Source organism: Lagopus leucura, unplaced genomic scaffold (genome assembly GCF_019238085.1).
Source record: "Lagopus leucura isolate 7727_CA_CO unplaced genomic scaffold, USGS_WTPT01 Super-Scaffold_100015, whole genome shotgun sequence".
NCBI classification, from domain to species: Eukaryota; Metazoa; Chordata; class Aves; order Galliformes; family Phasianidae; genus Lagopus; species Lagopus leucura.
The window spans coordinates 683,886-700,471 of NW_024962269.1; the positions used below are offsets into that span (position 1 = coordinate 683,886).

The window sequence follows — 16,586 nt, forward strand, 5'->3', positions numbered from 1 at the left end:
GCAGAATAACAAGGAGCACTTCCTGGCAGTGAGATGCACGAAGCCTCAGAGTGGTCTTCTGCAGAGCAGTGGAAATCCTCATGTTCCACTTCTCTTACAAAGTGATGGGATGCTTTCTGAGCTCATGTATGCTCCAGCATCTTAGAAGGCAGGCCTCTTCTGTACAAGGAGTGGCTTTTTAGCAGTTGGTGGTCGTCATCTTGCTTTGGGAGTAGCTGGAAAGGGGAAGGCAGCATCACATCATTAACATTATTGTATTTCTTACTTTTTGGTTGCTTCGCCACCAAATACAAAGCAGTTCACCTAGCCAGGTTCTGTGGCTTTTTTATTGCTTGATGTTATTGCTTAGTAGGTAGCTACAGACTGCTTGCACTGAAACTGAAGCAAGGTGTGTTTTATTCCAGTATTTAGCTTCATTTTTGGTCTCTGACTCTTACATAAAGTCTGTAACAAAAGAGTGAACAAATTCATTCTTAGAGAATGTGAGAAGTGTAACCTTTGTCATCTTGCTGGTACTGACTTCTTGCTTTGGTGATGGGATGTTGAGTACTTCCTAATTTGGTGCACACAGAAGTGTCTGCATTCAGATGGGTGATACATTGTTTAGTTTCGTGCACCTTCAGCTGGCTGCTTTGTGGGGCCGTGCTGTTTGTGCATTATATTTGTGTGTCATGAATGGTCCAGCAGGTGCACATTTGGTTGTGTAATGGCTGGGCTGTCGGTAGTGAGCAGGTGGAAAGAACATGGGGAACACTGACAGGGCTTGGGAAGTTGTAGGAATATCTCATAATTCACTAGTGTTGAAAAGTAGCTTTATAGTGGCAAACTTTGTATGCAGCTGGGACTGAATTTACAGACTACCCTTCTCTGACTTGCTAAAAAGCCAGGGATTGACAGCCCCTTTCATCCTGCATTATCCAGTGTAGCTTTTAACTCCAAGGAAACTATGTTCACAAATTGATGCACTGCTCCTTGGGGGTTGGTGCAGAAACATTAAATTGTACTAAAATATTCATATGTGAGTGCATTTAGCTGAAAGCAATTGATGTGCTTTTCCCTCGAGAGCAAAAAGAAATTGCTGTATGGCCCTGCACTCCAGCAGACACCCTAACCACGCTTAAGAGTAATTACACAGCTTGTCTCATCAGAGGCACTCGCAGTGAAGAGGAGACTGTAGCTGGGGTGCAGTTTAGTAACGTGCCCCTCTTGGATGGGGCATATTGGACAGCATTGCTGCTGAGTGCAGGGTGTTGTTTGATGTACGGTGTGATATCAGAACCTGTGTCGAGCTAGCTCACGTTTTATTCCAGTTGGAATTACAAAAAAACCCCTGTGTGTGATTACATAAAATTACATTTTATTTGATTAGTAGCTTGCAGTTGGAAGGAATCTCATGTATGAAGCAGTTCTTGTAATGGCTTCTAATTCCTTTGTGCTTTCACTCTGGCAAAGGAAATAAAACGAGCTGCCTCTAGAAAGAGGACGTGTGCCTAAGGAGTTTATCAGAGTGGCTTGTTTAGATGCATGCCACTGATAGGGTGATCAGCTGATGCACACTGAAGGTTTTCAGTGTAATTCAAAGGTTGACATAAAAAGCTATAGCAGCTGAGAGCCTTCTTGCAGTGTAACCACCTCCTCTTGTGCTGCACCTGTGAAAGATGTGCTGTTGTACCCTACAGCATTCAAAATCACTGTAAGTTGCAGCTAAAAACTGTGCTTGTCATTCTCCTACACAAATGTAGCCCCAGCAGCCTCGAGGCAGCCTAAGGTGTTCTAAAATATTCGCATCAGTAAAAGTGAAGTAATGTTATATGCCACCAGAAATGGGAATTTGGATGGCTAAATGGTTAACATGCACTGCCTCTCCCTATAAGATATGCTGGGGTCATGTTTGTGAGAGTTTGTGGAAGGAAAAAAAGCCACAGAACTATGCTAGATTAATAATTAATATGGCAAGTGAGAGAAGTTGGGTTCTTGATTTGGAATCTTGCCTTTGATATAGGCAAGACCTTTCAGGCCCTGCCTCCCAGTAGTGCCCTGTGGGATGCTGTGTGGCAAGACACAGCCAAGCACTGCTGCTGTGTGCAGGTTTGCTGGCAGAATCAGCTTTGTCTGGAGCCCTTGTGAGAAGCTTAAGGGTATGTTGTGTGCTGATGCTCCTGCCTTCACGCTGTCTTGGTAGTGACACAAGAAGCCTTTTCTGCAGCAGCATGTATTTAGTGTAGGTATTTCCTGGTTGTACTTCTCACCTTCTGCTCCATATGTTTCTGAGCTGTTTGGTCTGTTCAGCTTCCTGGCTGCTTGCTTCTGTCGCTGTGCTTTCCACTTCTGCACAGTGAAAGACTCGTGGTGTGACACTGACGTATTTGCAGTAAATACTTTCTATGTGACATTAAGTTACTGTGACGGAAGACAGTTCTCTCTGATGGCACGTCCCTGTCCCACCAAAACTATGCTCTCTCCCTTTTTTCCTCTTAAATTACTATTGAAGCTTCATCATAGACAGTGCAGGGAGCCCTTTGGTGCGGTGTCTGCTTGCTGTGTTGTTTTCCTTGTGCAGCACAACGCTGGCAGCAGTGAGAGCCTGCCCCTGTGCAAGCACCAGGGAGTGCAGAAATGCCTCTCTACTCACTAGACTTTGGCATAAGTGCCTCTAATTGCTGGCTGCAGATCAATCACCTGACAGCAGTAATTAGAGCAGCTTCCAGGGCTCTGAAGAGCAGCATTGTGAAGCTGGTGTAAAGCCATCTTTGTTGGCACCTGAGAGATGTGATGCAGAGCTTTGTTCCCTGGCCTGTGTGCCCATAGATGAGCCCTGAAGAGCTGAGATCTTCTCCCAGACCTCGCGTGCCCTCTGCTGCGATGGCCACGTGCTGCTAATTGGAGTCATGCTGCTAATTGGAGTCCCGCTGCCCTGTGGCTGCTCCGTGGCACTGCTCTGCTCTCCACCTTCCTCCCTCTTTTTCTTTATAGTGCCTGGGACAGTGAGCACTACCACAGCAGAAGTGTTAGGACTCGGCTAAAGCCAGGATGGAGGTCAGTGATTTCAGGGGAAGCATCAAAACAAGGGGGTTACCCTGAGAGGGACTGAAAGAGATCAGAATTTTGGAGGCCTTCTTGACCTCTCCATATGTGTAATTGATTTTTTTCCTTGGAGGGATCTGAGCAGTCTCAAATCCTTATCATTCAGGTCTCATTTTTCCTTTTAATAAATAGTAGAATAAATTTAAATCGAGACTTAAGCCATCACATCTGTTGTGCAGCCTTGGCCTGCTGCTGGGCAGCATACTGTCGCGTGTTACCTGTGTGAAAGCATTACTGAGGTGTTCCACCATTGGTGCTGCAAGGCATTGAGCAACCAGTTGTTTTGGCTGGAGAGCCAAGAGCTCATAACCTAGAAGGGCACGGCTTAGAGGCAGAATGAAGGCTTTTTAGATGAGCCCAGTAATTTAGAAATGTCTTTTTTAATGAAGCATCCTTGTCTTTCCCAGATATTTTAGTCAAATGTATACATAAGCATCTGGCTCCTGGTTAGCTGGATTCCTTCCAAGGACTGAACCTTATGATGTTAAACAGAGTGATAAGAGTATCTGGCAGTCTGGATGACTGGCATTTAATGAATTGCTCTAAAAAAAAAATCATATTACAGTAATGTGCTTTTGAAAGGAGCTTGTATTAAAGACTATATGATGTTACAGCGATTTCTTCTGTAACATCTGTTCTTTTATTTGGTATAATTAAAATATTGCATTCTTACCATGAGGTCTTACATGTACATATTGTATTACAGCGCAGCTGTGGGTAAAGTGAGTTGACCTCCAGTACCAATCTGTGCACTGAGAAGCAGTGGAGACTCAGAAGTTGTTGAGTCTCTTCAGCAGCTGTGCTGCTTTTGTGCAGATACACAGACCAGATTCTGTGCTTCAGTTTCAAAGCAAACCGTTCTGATAGGAGATATTTTGTTCCTGCTGTCTGCCTCCCACTTAGCTGTTACGGGAGATCTCCTACGCTTTTCTGCACAAGCTGTTCTTCATTTGCCTGTCCCTGTTTAAAGGTGAACGCAGTAGGTGGAGTCTGTAGCTGTAGATGTGTCAGAAAGCAGTCATCTCTTCACTGCCGTTGATATGGCAGCTATCAGCCTGTATGGAAAATGCAGGCTGCCTTCTCTCTGTGTTGGAACACCTCCATTTGAGCCACTTCTGGAGTTGGTGACTGTCCTACAGCTGTGCTTCGGTCTGCTGTGTTAAAAGCTGCTTAACTGTAACGCACATCCTAAGCTGTGGAAGAACGAGGTCTCTTTTCTCCCACTTACTCCCTCTGACTCCAAAGATCCTTCTTGGTTTAGGTCTGTGTGTTCTTAGATGCCAGCTAACTGTGGTAGTGATGAAAAACAAATTCTCTTAAATGTTTTGTGTCTTCATAAGGACATATAAATACAGTGTTTGAATTGGTTTGACAGAGGATCCCCAGCTGGTTTTGTGTGCTCCAGTTGCCTCTTCTGTGGCTGAGAGTGTGAGAAGTAATTCCTTTATTTTTCTGCTGTAACGTCAGGCAGCTGAGTGCTGCAGGTCTGCGTGCTGCTTGGACTTGGGCTGCTGGAAGAGCTGTCACTGAGCTGAACATATGCATGGTTTTGGGTAGGCTACAGACAGGGTCATTTTCAGCCCAAGGGGAAAAACTACTTTCCTGCTGTGAATTAACGTCAATGCAGAGCGACTTGCTCATAAATCTTCACCTGTTTTAAGTTTCTTAGGAGATGCCAGGTTGGCAGTCGCAGAGCATAGCAATTTCCTGCCCGTGTGGTGCCTACCTGAGCACTTCTTTGCTCATCCACCACAGGAGCTGGTAGTGAATGGGAAGGGAGAAAAGCTTTAAGGCATGTATATGTTGGGGTTTGGACTGAGCAGTAGAAACTGTCACTGCAAGTGGAAATTGTGGTAGCCCACTGCTGTGCCTGAAATGCTTTATCCTGCTGTACGGGAAACTTTCTGAAGGTGTGGGCACCTGAATCCCAGCTTTGTGTGTTCTGTCTTACCCTAGCAGGGTCACAGAGGCCTCAGACCAAAAAATCTTGTCTTTCTCTTCAGGAACTGCATTATCCATTTGCAGGTTATGTTGCTCAGTACTTGTTTTGGCCGTCCCTGGGGTCATGAGTAGCACTGATTGCCCTCTGCTCTGTCTGAACAGTGCCCTACATTTGATGCAGATCTCTGTTTTTTCCAATCTGTCTTTGCCGGGTGCTCCTTTGGGATTCTCCTTTTACAACTGCATCCCAAAGTGGGAAAGGGAACCAATCACGAGCCACATTTAATATAGACAACCACTGTCATATAAAAACTGCTGTGTGTAATTGATCCTGAGCAAGGCTTGTGAGAGCTGACCAAAACTGTCGTGCATTCTGACAATGTGTCCTTTTTGTTTTCTTTTAGGAACTCTATATTGCTGTGGGAATATCTGGAGCAATCCAACACTTGGCTGGGATGAAGGACAGCAAGGTATGTCAGAGCTGGGGGTGCTGGAAGAACTGTTGAGGAAGGAGGGGAGTTTATTCTTTGCTTCTCATCAGCACTTTAATAACTTCCCACTTTGTGCAGTGTTACGATTGTCATTTTGTCTGCTGCCTTAAAATGTGCCTCACTACGCCTTGCTGAGTGAGGTTGTGGTGGAGCACCTAATGCAGTACAGTGCTGCACTAAGCCTGAAGGATTAAGCAAGAGCTAATTCAGTTATGTATTAAAAGAACAGCAACAGAAGACACGCACACACGCCTGAATTCTATACAATAGATGCATTTGCATTTATTTCAGAGTATGACATATTAATTCATGCATAACAGTGTGTAATTTGAATTATGAACTTACTATTCCATAAAGTAAAAGATGTCTCTGACATTCCTGCGTTTAGCTATTCAAATGGAAACCTATTATAAAATGGCAGTCAAACTTTAAAAGGCTTAACTCATTAGTTGCTGAAGCAAATAATCTGCAACTGGCATTGCCAGTTTGGTCCACAGTGCAATGTTGGGAAAGAGCAGCAGAATTACTTGCTGCATCCCGCTGTCAGGTGCCAAACACTTAAAACCAAACCAAATAAAATGAAAGCTGTCCTGCTTCCTGCTGAGGAATTGTAGAGAAAAAGGATTGATTTAGTTTTCTACTTCCAGGGAACTTTTCAGAAGCTTTGCTGGGTTGGGGTTTGTCTTCTGGCAGCCAGGAATTGGAGTAGCTTGTAAAACCATCACAAGCAGAGGAAAAAATGTGCAAAACCTTGCAGACAGATCCCTAAAACCATCCTTTGTGTCTGAGCAGTGATAGACTGCAATGGGCTCACATGGCTGTATGTATCCCCACAAGCCAACCTGCGTGGTAGGGTGATCCATGCTGCTGCTTAGTTCTTTTTGCACATATTACTCAAATCAAATGTTTCTGGGGGGAAATGTGGGCGCAGCAGCCTTTTTTGGGTCTCACCCTTCTAAAACAGACGCAAGTATTCTCACTTGTCTCCACAGTTGAGGAAGAAGCAGTCAAAATTGAGGATCATTGATGGGTGGAGCTGAAGGTCACTGCTGAGGAGGGAGATAGAGGTGTGGATAATGGCACAGCAGCAGTGTGCTCTCAGTGGCCTTAATGGAAATAGGGTCAGTGCAGCCTCCCCTGCTTGTTGCTGTGCAGCAACAGGGAGACGTGGGGGCAGAGCAGGAGCAGTGCTGGCGCAGTGCTGGCGCAGCCATCTCTGCAAAGCCTCTGCTCTTTTCGCCTTTCCAGCATTGTGTTTGATATTTTGAGATGTTTTTATATCAAATAAGATAAAGTTTGTCAGTAGGAGAAACGTACTTAGGTTTATTTTCACCCAGAGATGACACTTTTTCTGTAGTAAACAAATAGGTGCATTCTGAACTTCAGTTTTGCTTCCATGTGTTTGAAGTGGATCCTGCTTTCCTTTCAGCCTGAGTGCAGGTGTTGGAGTTGCTGAAAAGTTCCCATTTATACAAACAAAAGAGTTTTGCAGCCATGGAAACTGCCCCTGGATTTCCCCCATCCTCCCATTGGCACCATGCACCCTCTGGCACTGTGAACTCGCACACTTCAGGATATGCTTTCCAAAGTGCTTTCTACTGAGTGAAGCGAGTCATTTTTGTCCTCTTACAGCAAGGTAGAAAATGCAGCTTTGGAGGAGGCCTGGCGAGTCCTTGTTGCTTTCCATACTTATTTCAGTTCCCTCCTGAGGTAGTTACAGCATCTTTTCTTTCTAAGAGATGTAACTTACGAAAGTTTGCTGTAATCGTTGCAAGCCAAGTGATGCTTTTTCTTCTTAGGGTGGGAAGTCTGACTGTGGAGATGAGGTAGAGAACCAGATCTTACAAAAAGTCCCTTCAGCAAGAGGAGGCAGAGGAGGGCTGGGGCTGCCAACTGCAGCTGAAGGCAGATGCTTTTGGAGCAGCCATTGCTACTTTGTTTTGGTCAGTGTGACGCAGCATTTCCCACTGAGGCTTCAGGGCTGTGGGCCTGAAGGAGGAAGCGCAGGGAGCTGAGTCTGCAGGGTTGGTGGCTGGAGGCGTGCTGTGTGGTGAAGGGACAAGCGCTGAGAGTTGCAGTTCCTGCAAGCCTCTCCCTTGTGCCAGGTGAGGGCAGGGGCTGGGGGCCTGCTGCCTGCCCACAGCAGGGCTCGCTGGGGATGTACAGCTGTGTTCTCTGCAGTCTCAGCCAGTCTGTCCTGCCCACTGCAGCCATGGGTACGAGTCCTCGTGTTCCTTGGAGAAGCTCTGGGAACACATGGTGGGGCCTCAGAGCACGGCTTCAGTCTTTTGAATTAATATCCTATCACAACCTGGGTTTTGCTTCCTGCGCTGTAGAGCTGTTAGCAAAGGCTTGCATTGGCAAAAGGAGTAACAGAAATAGAAAATGAGAAGCTTTGGGAGGAATGTGTTGGGCAGGTATACTGGCATCTTGCAGCTCTGTGCTCGTGAGCTGGCGAGAAGGCAGCAGCAGGGTGCTGCTGTAGGTACTGCCTTGTTGTGTAAACCATGTGGTTCTCCTTTACAGCAAGTCATGGGATACAAACGAGCTGTGAAGGAAGGAGGTTTCTGTAGGCTTAAAAACACAGGATTTGTGAACTTTCATCTGTGAGTTATTGCCACCAATGTATGCTACTGAGCCATTAATTTTGTCAGGCAAGTACAGTCGGTGGAGGGAGCAAAGCATATGAGAACCATGAACTGTGGCTACCTGGGAATGGCAGGTAGGTGTGCAGAGGAAATGTTGGTTAGAGCTGTCCTGGGGAATCCGTTGCCTCAAATCTGAGTGGAAGCAGTGAGGTGGAGAGGCAGTGGCAGAGTGCTGTGGTTTAGGCCAACGGGTGTTAGGATCGTTTTATGAGCTGTTGCTTATTTAGAATTTTGTTCCTCCTTCATGGAATCTCCCCATCCTGTTGGAGATTCAGCTTTGGACACCCACACTTATTTTGCTGGAAACTGTCACAGACATTTACGATGGGATTTACCTTTTATGAAAGAGTTCAAATTGGGGAAGGCATTTTCTGGACTGCTGTGTTGGGATTTAGCTCAAGTGCGTTTTTCTGCTGTGTGACACAATAAATTACACGGCCTGCTGTAAGTACGGGGGCCTTTGGCACAGCTCTGTTACATTTATTTTAAGTAAGTGCTACCTCTGATTTATTTCTGTAATGTTATGGCTTAAATATTGCAGGTAATCTGTTGTAGTTTTTTTTTTCCAGACTTTACTTTCTTCAAGGGGGGAGCGCCCCTGCATGAGGGATTGTTCAGGAATAGACTTTGCTGTTATTAGGACTGCATGGCTCAGTGTTGGAGAGCGTGATGGTGGGCTTTCATGGGCGGTGGGGGTTGGGTTTGGTTTTGAAAGCAAAGCAGAATGGGAAGATATCTGTCAAATGCTGCAATCTGTAACCTGCTGCCCCCAAAGCCAGGAGCAAAGTCAGCCCGTTTCCTCAGGTCTCTGCCATCTGCTCCTCCATGATGATCACAGTGTTCATGTGGTGCTTTCCTCTTGTTGCAGACCATTGTTGCTATTAACAAGGATCCAGAAGCTCCAATTTTCCAAGTGGCCGACTATGGACTGGTGGCAGACTTATTTCAGGTGAGGCTCAGCTTTGGGCACGGGAGAAAGCTGTCAGATGTAATGACAGTTAAGATAGGTAATAGAATCTAATGGGGTGTTTGCTTTGGACTGTTTTGCACAAGAGTTGGCTTTACAACTTCATTATTTTCAGTCTCCAAACTCAGTCCCCACAAATGTTGAGAAGGGCGGGTTTCACATCAGCCTGCCTGTGTTCACATTTCCTGAATGTGAGCCATTCTGAGAACTGCACCTAGGTACTGAAATGAGTTTTTGAGCTTCATAAAGTCTGAACGTACAGAGCTGGCGTTGTCTTCAGACTGCAGCAGTTCTCCTCCTGCGTGGGCTTGCTGCTTTACTGACACTGAGGCGCAGCTGGCAGTTTTCTGGCAAACTCACACGTGGGCTGGGCTGCCCACACGGCCGTACATGGCAGCAGTGTGAACTCACAGCAGCTCCATGGAGGCATGGGCAGAAGCTGTGCCAGCACTTAATGCCATTCCTGAACTAATGCCCGTTGGCTCAGCGGTGAGCACGGGCCTTTGCGTTAGGCAGAGACAAAGTCACATTCTGAAGAAACACCATGTAGACAATTTCCTTAATAAATTTTGTACGAATGCATTATTTCCACCTAATGGAAATGTAGCGCTCTTAAATAATTAAGAGGCTCTATTCAGCAGGAGGGAAGTGGGGAGTGCTGTGAGCTGGGGTGACCCACAGCCCCTGGAGTTGTGGGCAGGGGGCTGGCGTGTGATGGGGGGGGTTGAGACCTCACATAAAAAACTTTGTGGGGGTGGAGGGGAAACGGGTGCGACCCTGGCACTGGTGTTTGCAGGCAGTGCCTGAGATGACGGAGCTCCTGAAGAAGAAGTGAGCAACTGCAGTGGCTGCAGTTGGGCTGGGCAGTAATGACAGCACAACCCCAAGATTACTGGAGAGTACTGATGTCAGTGTATGTTTGTGCTGGGCAGTGCTTGGTACGGGTGGAGGTGGGGACAGAGGTGGTATGAAGGAATAACAGTAATAAAGGATTGGAGTGGAAAGAGAGGTAACTGTGGGTTGTTTTTTTTTTTGTTTCTTTTTGTGGGTGGAAGGGGCTGGGACACCAAGTGGTGGGGGTAGAGGGGAGAGTGAAGAAAAGCTATCAGGAAAAGGAGTCAAGGCAGGAAAGGTTTAAGGTAAGGAAGGAGGGATGGAAGACAGGAACAAGGGAGGCAGCAGTGGTTGTCAGTGTTTATTCCCAACCTCACTCCCCTCCCAGCTGTGCTCAGCCCCTGGGCAGAGGACATGGGGAGCTGGGAGGCCAGGCTTGGAGCAGGCTGGCCAGCAGCTCTGTCTGTCCCTGGACACTGTAGCTTGGTGCTGGTGGAAGGTCTGTGCACCTTGGGGCTGACCCCAGGCTGGTGGCAGGACACGGCCGTAAGTCTTTTCTCCCTGCCACTGGGCACTGCGGGTCCAATCCTGGTGGCTGAAGACAGGGGGAAGGTCTCCTGTGCCTCAGAGGACACCATCGGTACCGGCTGGCTCAGAGCTGGTGGCAGGGCAGGCCTGCTGGGGGCCACTTGGGTGGTGCGAGTCCAGCCCTGGGCTGGTGGCCATTGCAGGAGGTGCCATAGGTGGCCTCCGGTGCTGCTGCCTTGCCCGTTGACCCAGCACAGTGAGCATGCCCCACAGCTCCTTAGGCCTCTGGTACCTTGCTCAGCCGTGGCTCGGGGGGTCCCAGGGCCCCATACTTGTCTTCAATCACGGAGGGGCCCTGTGGAGAATCTATGAGTGGCTTTAGCTGGAAGACCTCGAGGTTCTCCTGATTCCTGCGGTTGTAGACGCTGAGGCGGTGGCCGAGCTCAGGGCTGGCCCTCACTGAGCTGGCCGGGCTGGGCAGCTTCAGGTTGACAGGGTCCAGCCCCTTCTGCGCCAGGCGTGCCTCTTCAGACAGGGAAGAGAGCAGCTCCTGGACCACGGCTTGTGCCACCCGCTGCTGGCTGGACACGAGGTCTGCGCGAGGGCTGGCGCCGGCTGCGTCCTCGCAGCCTGCGCTGCAGTCTGGGGAGGAGCCCAGCGTCTGGCTGCTCTCGCTGCACGCCTGGGTGCCAGAGCTGACGGTGGAGCGGGAGGCGCTGCCCGAAGTGATGCTGGCCGACGTCCCGGTGCTGCTGAGCCGCATTGGCACCTCCACCGTGAAGAGATCGGAGGAGATATTGGGGCGATGGACGTCGATGGCGGCCGTGGTGACCACGCAGATGGCAGCCTCAGGAACACCGCTGTCTGCAGGCAAGAACGGCGGAGAGGGGCAGGTGAGAGCACAGTGCAGGGAGGAAAACAAAGTAGCAGATTTCAGAGACCACTGCAGCTCTCTGAGGGATGGATGGGGCGGACAGACACCTGCATGCTCCACTGTGAAAATGTATTGGCAGATAGGATCCCTGTCCTTTCCTGTTATTCATTTTATACTTAGGTAAATTAAATCAGCACAGGTAAATGTGTACATGCACTTATATGTGTGCAGATACAGAAATGGGGAAGTAAAACAAGGCAGAAATAGCAAAAGCACAGCTAAACATACACCTACATGGACACATTTTACAGCTACCACATACAGATGTTTTTATGAAATGTACCAAACGCTCCTCCTGCTCTTTCCCCCTAACTAATGTTTATGTAGCCCTCTTTAAATAAATAAATGTATAGATGGTGTTTCCCAAATACCTGTGTTGCATTTTTTATCTAATTTATCTAAATATCTAAAAATAAAAGAGCTCCCCAAGTCTCCACAATGCGACTCCTAAGTCCACACCTGTGTTTTGTTCATCTCTACACGGGGACTGATGCGCAGGCAAGAAAATAAACCTGTACAGTCTTGAAGAAAATAAACATACACATTCATGCCCACACCGTTACCTATCTTCAGTTACGTGGTTATGTACGTATCTTACATCTGTACAGTCACACACACGTGTGTGTCTTCATGTACAAATAATGGGAATGTGCACATACCTGTAATTCTTAGTACACCTTGGTACTTGTATATGTGCAAGTACTCATATGAAATACATAAATATAGTCTTGCACACACCCTTATCTAGATATTTGTATACATATATAGGTAAATGTACATATACATACTTAGGTAAATATGTATGCCATGTCTAGCATACATGTATATAAGTAGGTGTGTACACATGCATGTACACATCTGTATGCATACATATCTATAAAAAACATGCATGTAGTGCATTATCAGTCTATACATTCCTATTTTATACATATATATAAAATATTATACAGACATATGAAAGTTGTTTCCTTTTATAAGCGAATAAGCATGGCTATACCTAAACAACAACCACATTGCACATAATAACCATATACAGTCATACCTATGTGTACACACACACACACACACACAGTTTTTAATGCATACATTTTAATAAGCAGATATGCAGGCATCTGTGTGGGTTGGTAGGTGTAGATATTGCTGTACTCATATAATAATACAAATATATATGTACACAATTTGCATTTCTATACATTTTATACACATATATAAACAAAGATCTGTGTGTGTACACAGTTATATGATGTATAAATGTTTGGCTGTACATATATAACTACATTACATACCTGTGTACAAATACATGTGTATATGAGGGCTGATCCAAAAGTAATGCCTCCTACCTTATTCTGTTGGCTCACACCACGAGTGGCAGATGGTGGTGGTATGGCTACAGAGCTTGAACCTTCCCACCAGTACTCCATTACATTTTGTTGCCTTGTGACACCTGGCAGCAGTGAGGCTCTCTATTAGAATGGCACCTGCCATGTAAATGAAGGTGAAGCATAGGGGTGGAATTGAATTGCTGGTGAAAACAAACATCTAACAGTGGTGTCTGTGTTGAAAGCTTGTGTTTTGCAGCTGAGGATTTGCTCCATCTCACAGTGTTATTGTGCTCTTTGTAGTTGTGGTAGTTTCCATGGAAATAAATAGGAGGCATTACTTCCAGAGCAACCTACTTGCATAAACACGTAATACACACATACAGGAGCATCAGTGTAACCCTGGGCTTGTGGGGAGGGGGGAGGGGGATGTATGTGGTGGAACGTATAGATGGGAATATAAATCTATAATGCATTATACATAATCATCTCTATCTCCACATGCATATTTTATATTTAATGTACAATGCATGTGAATAATTTACATATTAGCTGACACATACCTTGACAAGAATATCCACGTCTATTTGCACATGCATAATTTATGTTCTATATGTGTATATCCACATCTGTGCCTCCCTAGAAATCTATACACACCCACCTACCTTTTTTATTATGTGCATATGATAAAAAGGCATGCAGTTATGTTTATGTCTGTATGCTTGTGTCTGTGTGTGTCTGCACTGGGTATCTGTGTGTGCCCGTCTGTATTTCCCCAGCTGCATACCTATATGAGCGTAGATACGGTGCTGCACTGAGCTCACTCACTTTCATTCCCATTCCTTGCCCAGTGGAATCTCCCTGCAGACCCAGCAGGGCATTAACCTCTGCAGGACATTCAGTCCTCCAGCCTGTGACCGGCACCTCAGGGTGCCCCTCAGCCCTGGAGAGCTGCTTTGGCTCTTAGGGAGAACACCACCAGCTGTGGGTGTTGGGTTCCATTCCCAGAACAGACTCTGCCATTGCTCAGCCTCACCGGGGTTACAGCACACAATGCAATGCAAACATTTGGTTCACACTCACGTTTTCAAGCAGAACTTACCACTGCTGGGCTCATTGTAGTACCGGCTGATGTAATTGTTCATGTCATCCTCTGAAACAACAAGAAGGCAGCGTGTGAGTAAGTGGCTGACCTGGCACAGCCTGCTCACAGCCCCATGGCCTCCTTGCCCTTCCAGGGCCGGGTGTGATGCTCAGATCCTGACTGTGCACTGCACACCTCGTAGCAGTGGCACCCACAGGCTGATAGGAGCAGGGTTCTTCATCACAGCTCCGTGGGATCAGAGCTGCCCAGCAGTGCTGCGTGCTGTGCTCTAAAAGCATTCTCATCCTTTTAAGTGCTCCTTTTGATACCATGTTTCAGAGAAGCATGCTCATCCCTGTGGGGCAGATTCCCTTCGCCCCCCGGGTCCCTGCAGCCGCTGTGCTGCCTTTCACAGCACTCTGCGGTTTGCAGGTGAAAGAAACAGATGTTTTCTGGGGAGCACTTTGCCCATACAACAAGACCCAAACCACCGAGCACTCTGTACCTGAAATAGCTGCACTCGTAAGAAGGCAATCGAACCTGACACTGAAAGGGAACGCGGGTTGTTTTCCTGGTTTCATTGGCTCCTAAAAGCTTTCTTGGCCCCTGTTGATCTTTAAATGCCTGCAGTCAGAGGTGTGCTTTGTGCTAATGTCCAAGTTTAAAAAAGAGGCCTCCGAGTAGCTCAAGGCAGCGCTGCAGGATTAGGGTACATTGCAAAGCTCTTCAGCTATGTGCTACTCAAACACACTTCATTTCAATCATACATAATTCACACTGTGAATGCTAGCAGACCCACCAGCCTGTGCAGGTACTTGGACAGATCTGGGCAGATGTTCTTGGACACGCAGGGAACCTTTGGATACGTGTAGACCTCCATCCCCTTCAGCTTTCATAGAAATCTGTCCCAAACACCGCAATGCTTTGTGCTGAAGCAAGCAAGCAGCTTGGAAATGGTGTTTACCTGCTTTCTGTGTCATGGCCCCAGTTAAACCTTCTGTATGATCACATGCATTGCCTGCCATCCACCTCCAGTGTGGGTCCTGCTATGCTACCACAAAATCCAGTGCCTTCAAACCAATTTAACAGAGTTACAGACAATTCATTACTTCAGCAAACCAATGCCAAGCAGCTGCAAAGGATCTGCACCAGTGCAAGCACTCACTCCTTCAGCACAGCACAGTCACTGCTCTGCCTCACTGCCTGCTGCCATGTTAGCATGCAATGGCCTCCTTACCCTCACTGGGCTCTTCTTTTTTATGTGTGTGTGCATCTCTCTCTGTAAATAATATAAACATGCATGTGCGTATATAAAATATGAAATACTTCTTTTTCTAACCTTGAGGAGTTTCTTATGAATAAAAAACAATACAGAGTATTGGAATAACAAGAGCAGGATAAATATTTCAGCAACAGATTAGGTTTCTGAACGATTACATTAAGGCAAACTGACAACTAACAAACTCATCTTGGCCACAGGGAGTCACAGCTGTTTTGGGGCATAAGAGGCTACAAACAATCCCACTTATCTCTGATGATACCTAAGAATACCACCTAAGAAGGTTCCTAAGAATACCATGAAGACCAAACTGGAAGCAACCACTTGTGCACACACGATGTGCACACAAACAGAAAGTAACGTTACTGGGGAACTGCTTCAGAACTTCATGGTGATTCACCCTGAAGTCCCCACTGTCAGCAGCCAGAAGGATCAGGAGCACAGCGGCAGGAGGAGGTGGGTGTAAGCGAGGGAGAATGACTCCTGCAAGGGGAGGAGACTGCTGGTAGCATGGAGTGTTCTCTGTTCTCGGGATACTTGAGCTTCAGCTGCAGAAAAGCAGTGGTCTTTACACAACACTTCATTCTGTTTTTAAGATTTCTGGCAGCTCAGGCTTTTGGGAGCCCCACCATCAGTGCATCCCCTCAGAGCCACGTCTGCCTGCTGCCTCCAGCAGGGCCACGAGTCCCACTGGACAGAAGGGAGCACGACCAGGAGAGCCATTCCTGCCGACCCCACATAAATCCAGAATGGCTCTCCCTGGTGCTGCAGCCAAGCACCTCTGTGAGGCTGCACAAGTGCAGCAAAGCCCAATCAAGAAGGGCAGTAAGCCCTCTCTCTTTGCTTGCCAACCAAATCTCCATTACTGAAACAACGTGCAGCCCTTGGTTGGGATCTGCCTGAAAGCTACAGGATTTTATCTTCTGTTCTTTCCCTGCGAGATTCAGATTACATCTCCTCCACCACAAGTGGTTTAGGGAGCAATAAACCATTTGGAGTACAGTCCCATATAATCTCATCTGACCCGAGAGAAAACACTGTAATCTCTCTCTCTTGGCCCTGTAAAAACCTCATAAATTTGGTGAAGCACATAAATGACACTCTGACCAAGGCAGATCTCTTTTTTAGTTCTGTAATCTCCCAACAGTGACCTTCAGTTGTTTCATCAACGACTGCAAAACCTCTGTACACAATAAATACCATTTGCACATCTACGTGATCAGAGGCCTTAAAAAAATAATTTTTTAAGAAACAGAATTAGTTATTGTAACAATCAGAGACACCAGTGTGGTGGAATAGCAATGCAGGAGGTGCAGTGACAAAAGGACTACAGCGATGGAAAGGGGTTACAAGGAGAAAGGGAAAGTGCTCACTCTTCTCTGAAGATCCAAGCTTGCAGGGAAAACTCCACAAGGGAGATCTCCAACCAGAGATCCTTCCCCAGTGAAAATCAACCCTTAAATGAGGTCTAAGAGAG

General features: G+C 46.8%; 2 protein-coding genes across 7 annotated transcripts in view; one reads left to right on the forward strand and one right to left on the reverse strand.

Annotated features, from left to right (window-relative positions):
* ETFA (electron transfer flavoprotein subunit alpha) overlaps positions 1-10,139 on the forward strand; it is a 29,986-nt gene extending 19,847 nt beyond the window's left edge. Inside the window, exons 10-12 of one of the 3 annotated variants that reach the window (XM_042875658.1) lie at positions 5,430-5,495; positions 9,033-9,113; positions 9,928-10,139. In XM_042875658.1, the coding sequence (XP_042731592.1) occupies positions 5,430-5,495; positions 9,033-9,113; positions 9,928-9,966 (186 nt within the window). In that variant the 3' untranslated portion in view covers positions 9,967-10,139. The other 2 variants (XM_042875657.1, XM_042875656.1) reach the window with 2 other exon arrangements.
* Positions 5,811-16,586, reverse strand: part of TMEM266 (transmembrane protein 266) — a 94,882-nt gene continuing 84,106 nt past the window's right edge. For all 4 annotated transcript variants that reach the window (XM_042875651.1, XM_042875652.1, XM_042875653.1 and 1 more), the window contains 2 exons: positions 13,849-13,899; positions 5,811-11,357 (listed from right to left, as the gene is read on the reverse strand). In XM_042875651.1, the coding sequence (XP_042731585.1) occupies positions 10,771-11,357; positions 13,849-13,899 (638 nt within the window). In that variant the 3' untranslated portion in view covers positions 5,811-10,770. The remainder of the gene's footprint in view (positions 11,358-13,848; positions 13,900-16,586) is intronic.